This window comes from Etheostoma spectabile, chromosome 15 (assembly GCF_008692095.1).
Source record: "Etheostoma spectabile isolate EspeVRDwgs_2016 chromosome 15, UIUC_Espe_1.0, whole genome shotgun sequence".
Lineage (NCBI taxonomy): Eukaryota > Metazoa > Chordata > Actinopteri > Perciformes > Percidae > Etheostoma > Etheostoma spectabile.
The window spans coordinates 19374253-19384655 of record NC_045747.1 but is presented as its reverse complement, the minus strand read 5'-3'; the positions used below and the strand labels follow the sequence as shown (position 1 = coordinate 19384655).

General features: G+C 42.2%; 1 protein-coding gene and 1 long non-coding RNA gene across 5 annotated transcripts in view; one reads left to right on the top strand and one right to left on the bottom strand.

Annotated features, from left to right (window-relative positions):
* The window catches only part of rbfox3b (RNA binding fox-1 homolog 3b), a 456818-nt gene that overhangs the window by 244509 nt on the left and 201906 nt on the right, over nt 1-10403 (bottom strand). For all 4 annotated transcript variants that reach the window (XM_032538181.1, XM_032538179.1, XM_032538182.1 and 1 more), the window contains one exon: nt 4922-5014. In XM_032538181.1, coding sequence (XP_032394072.1) covers nt 4922-4943 — 22 coding nt within the window. In that variant the 5' untranslated portion in view covers nt 4944-5014. The remainder of the gene's footprint in view (nt 1-4921; nt 5015-10403) is intronic.
* LOC116703443 (uncharacterized) overlaps nt 1-10403 on the top strand; it is a 13688-nt gene that overhangs the window by 998 nt on the left and 2287 nt on the right. The gene's annotated exons all lie outside the window — the stretch shown is intronic.

The window sequence follows — 10403 nt, the reverse complement described above, 5'->3', positions numbered from 1 at the left end:
GGGGGGGGGGGGCACACGGGAGGAGAAAGATGGGCTACAAGCTTTCTGTGCAGCGTTTCATTGCTGCTGATAATATATAAATGCATGCACACATGGATGCCGCTCGTAAATGAATAAACACATACATCAATTTCAAAATCCAACGCATTTGAATTTCAAATGCAGCTGCCCTTTTTTTCCCTTCCTTTTTACGATATGTCTCATTTCTCCTGTAGAGATATAAAAAGGAGAGGGCTGAGAGGAAAAAATTAGAGGGGTGGGAGAGAACAAATGCTGTACGGAATTTGAGATTATGTATTTGGTTTGTGTGTTTCCCTCCTGTTTAAATCAAACGCGTGGGGGCCGTGCAGCCCCGGGCTTGTTGCTGGTGACAGTTTCAGTGTTTCTAGACTTCTCTCCTCCCCCTTTTCAACGACAGTCCAGAATTGAGAAGCGGGGTGGAACGGGGTGTGGGCCTCTAGCGGAGGGTGAATTAAATAGTCACTCTCACTCTCTCTCTCTCTCCCCCCACCTCTCTCTCTCTTGCACTCTTTTTTTCAGTGGCGTTTAAAATCAATTCATTCAGTGGACTGCTGACACAGCCCGGCCAAGAGAGCCCAGGATTTATGGCTCCCTCTAATGGGCATGCTCTGAACCAAAGCCCTGCCGTCAGCACAATCCTGCCAGCCACCCGTCCGCCCCACTCCCTCACTCCATCTAGCTTTTAAAGACGCAGGCACCCCTCCTCCTCCTCTCTGCACCCGCCCGCTCTCCACCTCAGAAACACTCAAGGCCCTGAAAACGTAGAAATCTGGAGCATTTACCATAACATGACAAAAAAGGGACAACGTATACTTTATCTTCAATTGTTAACATTGCGTGAGTTCAATGCTTTCCTGTAGTGCTGAAAACAGTAACCGATACTGGGGTGGGTGGGTGTTCTCTGGCCTTGTACACAGGAAGCTTTTCTAACAAGTGGTGCTTCCCAGAGCAGTGACTAATAGCTCTCCATCTATTCTAATAGATATCGATCAATATGTGCACTATTTGCCATAACAGCATATTTTTGTTGTTGTTGGGAAGAACAGGAACTTCAGTTTCAAAGTCACATTTAATGTTACATTTTTCCTAGTGTTGTTATCATTGATATCCAGGCAAGGCTTTTTTTTTTTTGCTTCCCAGAGCAGTATATATCTAATATCGCTATCTAATTATTAACTATAATAATAATAATAAATCCAAGAGAAACGGGAACTGTATGACTCTGTCAACTTCAAGTTTAAACTCAAATCAAATGCAAGTGTTGGGGGGAGACGTTTGGCTTTAAATGTATTCTTATGATTATTAAAAATCTTGTGGTGCTTCCCAGAGCAGTATATAAATATCATATCCATGCCTGTCTGACTAGGGAGGCTCCTAAGCTCTTGGTGTGTGTGTGTGTGCGTGCGTATTATATATATATATATATATATATATATATATATATATATATAATAAATATATATAATATATATATATATAATATATATATACCATACATACATACATACATAACATACATACACACACACATATTCATAACCAAGTCTACTGTCATAGGATCTGAAACAATTTATGGCCACAAGAAGAAAAAAAAAAAAAAAAAAACTGATTGAAAAGAGTCGCCTATGAACCCAGCCAGTCTAAAAGGTATATAAAAAGGATCATGGTCTGAATTGTGATGACAACATGAAGTCACTCCTGCGTGACACTTTCAGCGAGTTAGCGAGTCTCACCGTCTGAGGGAGTGTGTTTCTGGGTTGTATTTATGTCGGTGGCACTGTATGTGTAACACAAATACGCCACGCTGCTGTTGACCCTGTTATAGCTTCAGGCAACCCGGCAATTTGCAGACAAAGACCTTTGCTTCAGCCCCAGAGCCTCTAACGTACATCCTTATCCATATTCCGGCTCTGCTCTGCAGCTTGTCATGGCGTTATGGGCCCTGAATTAGCCTCCCATTACAGCAAGGCTCCAGCTCCCCCTAAAGTTAACCATAACTGACCATTTGCCGTGGCTTCATTATAAAGCCATGCATGTAAAATCAAGTCATGGTCCCCGGCCGTCACATCCAATTTCAAAATACAATCCCCAACCCACTCCAGTATCTCCATCTTTCTCTCTTACTTAAGTTCAACCTTCTCCTTGTTTCATAAAATATGATCTGATTAAAATAGATTACACACCTTGTTAGCAGAGCGTTTCATATTTGATACAGTGGGGCTTTAAGACGGGCAACCCTCCTTTATGATTCAAAGCGATTGTGGCCTTGTTCTCCAGCCTATTTGTTTAATAAGCTCTGCTGCATCAGTGTTCCTTTTAAGTGAACACACTCCCCCTGCAGCAAAGGCAAAGATCAATACCCATACCTGTAGAAGAAAAAAAAAGAAGAAGAAATTAACAGGAATCACGGCCAAGGATTTTCTCCTTCTAAGGAATAAGAGGCGAGATAATCAGTAACAATCCTACTGTACGAGGGGAAATCCAAAACAGGAAGCAGCTTTTATGTGCCAACCTGTAGGGAGAGCTACAGGTCAGCCGTGAAATATTCAGCACCGATAAGTCCACCGCAGCTTTAAACTAAACCTCTTCCAATGTCTCGATCATCAGAGACTACGCTATGCAAATGGGTTATTATAAACAGAAAAGAAGAAAGGCAGAGTCTTTGAGGGTAAATTAATTCATTATAATCCTCACCTCCTCTGCTGACTGATGGAAGACTTCTCGTGTAATCGCTGATTGGGGGGGGACCTTCTACTGTACTCAGGGAGCTCAGATGTGGGAATAATACTGGGTCATATCGCCCTTAAAATGAAAATCATAGTCGCCCATTTACCGTGAACAAAGTCCACGTAAGAGGGTAAAATGTAATACTGTGCTTGAGGAATGTAATTATCATTTAGCGAGTCCGTGAGCTGTGTTTGACAGGGCCTGAACTGCGTGAAAAACTCATTTTCATTTTTCTTATTATATCACGATTATACAAACATTCTTAACCAGTGGCCACAGCGGCAGCAAATTATTGCAAATTAGCCCCATATTGCCAGTTTTTCTGTAGTGGAAGCAAATGAAAAAGCACTAGAACTCCAGTGTTTGTTCCATAAATCAGGCGAATGCCGCACCTGTTGAGAATGTAAATAGCTGCGGCTATTTGATTAAACTCTTAAATCAAAACATTTGAACAGCTCTTTCTCTCTCCCTCTTTCTCTTTTTTTGCTTTTTGGGTTGTTTATCCTCTGGTTTTCTTGCTCAGCGTTGAGTTTCGGTCTCTCCTCTCACACCCACTGCAAGTGCAGTTTCTATGGGTGGTGACGGGGGAGACATAACACCCACCAGCTATACGTGGGGGCACGGGAGGTCCATCATTACCAAGCCACAGTGGTGATCACGGCAATAATATAGAACTATAACAGAGCAATTAGACTAATGGAAAACGTCCCTATTTCTCCCGGTGTGCTGCAGCTAGATGCGCTACGTGCCCCGCGGCCCCCTCCCCCCCCCAGAGATGAGGCTGGAGATGTGAAGTAGAGAGGAGGTAATGGCGGAAGCCCATTGATCCTCGCAGCCACCTGCTATATAGCCCCGCAGAGGTTGGGCGGGGAGGCAGAGGACTCCATCTGGGGAGAGATCACGCGGGCTCCTGGGCTCTCAGGCATATGGATAAGAGTCCTTCTCTAGTCTTCCGCTTCTTAACCAGCACACATTAGTGCAATATGGTCGAATAGGGGAGAGCAAAGGCATGCATGCATACAGGCTTTATAACAGTCAGGGTGCATCCACAGCGATAGGGCGTTCCCTCAAACTGGGGGGTACTTGGTTACTCGTGTAGAACAGAGCGTAGGTTTTGTTTCAACAGTGTGGGGCATTTTGCTTGAAGATGGTCTAGTACAGAAACGCTGCTTACTATTAAGCTTCATATATATATATTTTATATGCAAGTTAGACAGAAGGCAACAGTATTTTAACATTCTGTGGGACACATTATAACCGGGGGTCGTGGCAGCGTGGTAAGAAGTTCACCGCTGGATGTCAGCAAAGACAAGAGACGAGCGTGATGTATGCTCCTGTGTCGAGTCGACGCCGTGGCTGCAGACGCAAGTAGGCTGGAGTCAGTACTCGCTCTAATCGCCGTCACTCTCGCACTCGCTCTACCACACACTCCCCACGGACACACACATGCCGGCCCTGCTATTCTCTTAAAGAGATCAATCCGCACACCAACGCACAAGTATAAACTTCAGGCCACTTATGTACGGCGAAAGATCTGCGTGGAGCCTTAGCACAACCATAAATCAAGCTTTACTGTTAAGTAAGGGAGACAACGGTGTGCTTCCGGTTTCCTACTAGACAGAGAACATAGGTTTCTTTTCTTAACTTTAAAAAAGTAGTTTCTTTAACTCAAACTATGGCCTTACCCTAACTAAGTTGTTTGTATGCTTAAACGTAACCAACATGAACTTAGCGAACACCTGGCTGACACTTGTCACTGGTTTTCAAACTGCAAAATCAGGTTGGTTTCTTTGGGAATTGTTACCATAGAAGATGCACCAAAATAGGGTTTTGAGTAAAATAAAGAAGAAAATACTGTAGGTCATTACAGATGCTTCATATGAGCTGCACCTAGTTTTAATAGTTAATGAGGTTTGGGAGTTTCAAGAAAAAGGGAGTCTTAAAAATCTTACTTTATAATTCTCCACTATTTTCTGGAATCTCAAAGCAAATTGAACATTTGGACTCCAAGCTTGGGTTTGGGCAGTGTGAACCTAAACAACTCAAATAAATCTTCCCACCACGGCTCAGTCCAGAGAAAACAAACTTAAACTAGAAGTGGGGGTAACTTAAGCCACTGACGGTGCACGACGCACAGACATGAGGGGCTAAAAGGGATCGTTGAGAGGCTCACCTGCCCAGCTGGGGGTCTCCATGTACAGGTGAAGCCGGTCTGGCTGAAGCTCGGTCACTCAACTCGCTGCTGCTGCCACAGGTGCTGATGAACCTGCAGAAAGAGAAATAAATAAAGCAAAAAAAACAAAAAAACTGACTGCAGTAGAAAGAGGGGGGTATGTGGGTAATCACATTCAACACGTAAACTGGTTTCTATGGACTTGGCACTAGGCTCCCGTCAGCCATTGTATATTTTAGCCTATAGATAAAGCTGCCGAGGCTAAACTTTATCCAAAACTCAATTTCTCAGTCGAGCGTCAATTTGGGAGCTTGCATGCTACCACTCCTTCCTTCTCCAATGTCTTGGAAATGCTGTCGTTTGCACAATTTCAAATCACCAGGATCCAAAAGATATTTGAAGAGTAGCCTACGTATTCACTCTGGAATCTTTGCTAGAGCCCTCCAAAGGCATAGGTGGGGTTTGACATTCGAGCCAGGGGGGCAAAAAATAAATAAATGAATAAACTCATTGTAGCAGCTTTAGACCTGGCCTACCACTTGGGGAACAAGCACAAGCACATATGGACAAAAAAAATAATTAAATAAACATATATATGTCTTTTTTTATATATATATATATATATATATATATATATATATATATATATATATATACATACACACACACACACAAATATATGTATATATGTTTATTTTTAAAGCAGATTTGAAATTACATTGTAACAATTGGCCCTTCTGAAATCTATTCTCCACACGGCTGTCTTGAAACGCAATAGACAGACGGTGGCGGGATGCCCCGGCACTTAAATTCAACTAAAATGTAACAGTGAACAATCCGTGTTTGACCTACAGTCTGTTGCGATACCTCTCCAAACGCAGAAAAAAGCGCTATCACACCATGAAACGTTAAGACCCGTTAAGAAAAAAGATCTGTATTTTGCCGTAATCCAATGACATGAAAAAAAGTAATCACAGCGCTCAGTACGTCCACAAAAAGGGTCCCGTGTATCCAGCAAGGCCTACGCACGCCGTTTAAACCAAGTGGAATATACCGTATAAAGTCCAAATCTACACAAAACGCACAATCATTTAGTAAGCTGTCAGCAAATGTATATACATGGCATTGAGACAACCTTTATTGCAACTTTGGTACGGCAAGATGTCCACACTAGGGCAACAGTAATTTTCGTTTTTTGCCTCCTACTGCTTCCATCGTCGGCCAGGTTTTTTTATTAAAGCAGATATAAAATCAGATGTATTACCTACCACCATTTAGTTCTTTTGGGTTATATTTAAAAAAAATATCTGACTGAGAGCTACATGGAAAAATATGCACCAAACAAACCACTTTGAAATGTTGCTGTTTTCATAAATACAAAAGTTGGCTGACCACCCATCCCAGACTAAAAAATGTTGGGTAACCCTCCTCGTGCATGAATACTGAACGGTCCCTTATCCATTAATGCAATTACACCATTAACCCCATCATATAACATTTAATGTATATAGAATAATGTAACACTGTGAACTGCAAATTACACATAATGCACTTTCACTACTACTGCTACTACTGTGATAATACTGTGAATGCCAGAATATTACTTTATATTTTGGAATTTCAACTTTGATTTACTGCCCAGTTCAACGCTTTGGATATTTTTTTGGCCTTCATTTATAGAGTTAGATAAGAAGATTATGTCTGGTGGTTAAGTACGTAACTGAGGTCAACATGTGATTAGCCTAGCTTAGCATAAGCTCTAACTACATATACACCTCTAACTTTCATTAATAAACGTCATGCAGCCCATTTGCCCACTACTTTGCCTCCAGCCAGCATGGGCTGTCTGATTAAGCTGGTGAGTTTTTATTTTAGTCTTTGTTCAGGCAAAATGCTACCAAACCTGGCAACCTCACTGTGATAGATCCCAGCTGTACTTCGCTAAGAAACGTAGAGTGAAATATTCTTTTAAGTCATGGATCTAAAAACTCCTTTTTTTTACTGTTAATGATTTCTCAACAACAACAAAGAGCATCTCTCTGAATTTAGCGATGTAAAAAGTACCGATGGCAGGGCTTCTTATAATTTTGTTTGGTACATCGGCTTTTATTTCACTGTCAACAGATTTAGACAGGTGCTACTGCATTTAAGTAACAACATTATCTGGCAGTGATTTTATTTTTTTGTTCAGGTTGACTAATTGAGTGCATGACTGTGTCTGAATATGCATTTGCATCAAAGTCTAACGACATTTTAATCTCGTGAGTGAACATTACAGCCCACGTGTGGGTCTGTTATGCAGCCCATACATACATACATACATACATACATACATACATACATACATACATATATACAGCAGCATGTTTCTGCCTCAGTGTGGGACTGCTCTAATACTGCCGCTGGTTTTTATGCTGACTTGTCTATCTTTGCAGGTCTCAGGTTGGCTGTTGCCCAGAAGCCCAGCCGGTGAACCGCAGAGAAAGTGCATTGATTTCATCCCTTTCTCCCACTACCCGCCTTCCTACCCCGCCCTGCACCTGATTAAGCAGTTGCAGGGAGCCATGCCAACACAATTTGTCATTTATCAAAAGTAATTAAAAGCAATTTCTTTTCTCTTGTTGATTGGGAATTGACTAATTGTCGAGTCTGTGAAAACGTGGGGAATAAATAAAACAGGGTAGGATGAATTTTACATAAACTCAGAGGAAAACATAAATGCTGTAAAATGAGGCCCAGACATCTGGCTCTGTGATTTCTCTCTACATGATTATGACTGCAAAACTGAAACAGTTGTTTAGCGCATTCTGCTATACAACCCATAGGCAGTAAATAATATATTAGAAACAGCATATTGACTAGCCGACTTAAAAGGCTGTTTTCACTTCATGTTGTCTGAACACAAGAGTGGGAGGAAAAATACAAACACTGGTTGGTTACTTGTTAACAGAAAAAAAAAATGAAAAATACTGCCCCCACTTGTGCCAAAGGAGATATTTGAGCCGGTAAATCGCAATTTTTTAGTGTGAGAGGAAAAACAAGATAGAAGGTACAGAGAAGAGAGGGAGAGGAGCAGAAGCCAGTCTCCTGCAGAGGTTACAGTACGTCTAGCCAATGAAACCAGGCAATACCGTTTCAACATTATCGGTAACAACCTCTGAATGCACCATTACCTTCTATAAGGGCAGAATGAAATGTCAGAATTGATTCGAGAGGGAATGGTTGAGATATAAGTGGGCAGCTAAGGTGGCCATTTTGTTTCCGTGGCTCTTTATTCAGTGTCCCTGGATCATTAGCAGACAGCAAAAAAAAATAAAAAATAAAAATAAAAAATGAGCTGGAAGAACATAAAGGAGGTGCGGGCGGCCATCACACGTGTCTCCGGTGACAGCATGTGAAATGAAAACAGAAAAACTCCTCTCCCCCCCCCCCCCCCCCCCCCCCCCCCCCCCACCCCCCCCCCCCCCCCCCCACCCCCCTTCCAAACATACACACACGCCAAAAATCAAAGGGAAAAAACAGAGGCATGTGGGAAACGCCAGAGGACTCCTTTAAATTTCCCACCACTTTGTAAATAACTTTAGCTGCACAAATACCTGGCTATGCTCTGAGCGGATAAAAACCTTTTCTAGCCAACAATTTATTCTCTGCCAACAAATGGAGCCGTTGCTTCAATGAGACGATTTCAATATCCCTTTGAAAGCTGCAGATGGACAAGCAATACTATCATTGCCTGGGAACACAAATAATTGGGCAACAGTGGGAGAAGCCTACATTCACGTCTCTGCTGACAGAGAGCCCAGCTCGGAATATCTAACTGAGCGTCTCACTTTCCTGCCTTTTGTTTACATTTCCATTTATCATTAAAAAAAAAACTCAATTACTTATGTTACCTAACATGTATGGTTATTAATGTTCTAATTATGCTTCTCCCCTCTAATCCTTTGCCTTGCAATTTGGGTGAAATATGTCTGAACACCACGGCGAGTCCCCTGGAAGTGAGAACTGAATTAGGAATGTATGTGCAATAACACACCTTCTCCTGGGAGCCATCTGACAGAGAGAGAAAGCTTGTCATAGTTTGTCTATACATGGGGATTTATTCCAGCTCAGTGAGCATGTGTTATCATATAGCCTACTGTCTTTGTTCGACATGCATTTCGAAGCAGAAAGTTGACTAATCAGCTCTCGCTAGCAACAGAACAGATGTAACAGAGGGAAGCTGACAACAACCAAGAAAAGAAAAGAAGAAGAAAAAAAACACAGCCGAAAAAGAAGGCAAACTACCTCTGGCCAGCTCTTCTTATTCTTCTTGTGAAAGGCTATAGGTATGACAGCTTTAGAGGTATGAAATAATGTCGGTGAGAGCCTTGAGGAGCCCCTGCAGAGAGGCTGAGAGGGTCCTGTACTGCCTCAAGCAATGAGTGTTCTTCAAGGCTTTTCCTCAGAGCACTTTTTACAAGAGCACAAATTAGGTGTAAGGAATGCCTGTGTCGGCAGGCGCACCCAGCATGCACACGGAGAAAAAGGGGGGAAAAAAAATAAAATAAAAAAAGGGGGCAGAAACTTGGGTGACAGTGAAGAAACGGAGGGCGTCGTAAAGTGCGGAAAATAAGCTCTCACTTTCAAACGTTTACGGCGGCTCAAATATCTGATGATACCTCTCATAGCTTTTAATCTTTAATGTGAAAAATTAATCATCCCATTCATTATTTTAATAGCTGTCATTTTTCTCTCCCCAAAGTGATGATTTATAACCATTAAGACCTGCGTAGGCTTGTGTGAGAGGGATTTATCGTAATGTTTGCACCAGGTAGCCTCCAACCATATTTCATTACTCTGACAAGCCATTAAAATGCCCTGATGATTAAACAACAGCTCTGAGGTCAGTGTGTAAGGCTGGTTCTTTACCCGAGCAGGAGCGAGCGGCGCAGCCATGCAGGCGGGGACCCGTAGCCTAACAAAGCCCTTTTCCCCCCGGTTCCCTCCAGACTGGAGATCTCTATCGGTGGTGCTGTGCAAGGGCGACAGGGGTGGATGAGAATAATGTGCATGCACAGAAGCTACAATGAAATAGAGTTAAGAATGGGGGCTATTATGCCTTTTTCCCCCTTAGAGGATTGACACTGTGATAACTGTGCACTTAAGGGAAAAAAACTCTTCCCTAAGATGCTCTCATATCCATCCATCTGTTGTGTTTACTGTCATGTTCCAGGAGATATTTTGGGATCATGTGTTGCTATTGGCCCCTCAGGGGCCTGTTGCACGAAACCAGGATAAAGGATTAAGCCGGGATATTCAAGTTATCCTGGCTGAATTTAGCTTTGACTTGGTTGCATGAAACCAGGTTGAATTAAACCTAGCCAAGTAACCAAGGAGATTTATTCTTTGCTTGTCCTTTTCTAAAGGATAGTTTGTGTTACTCCTCAATATGTAGGCCAAATGTTTTTTTTTTATTATAGCTTACTTTGGTTTCATAACC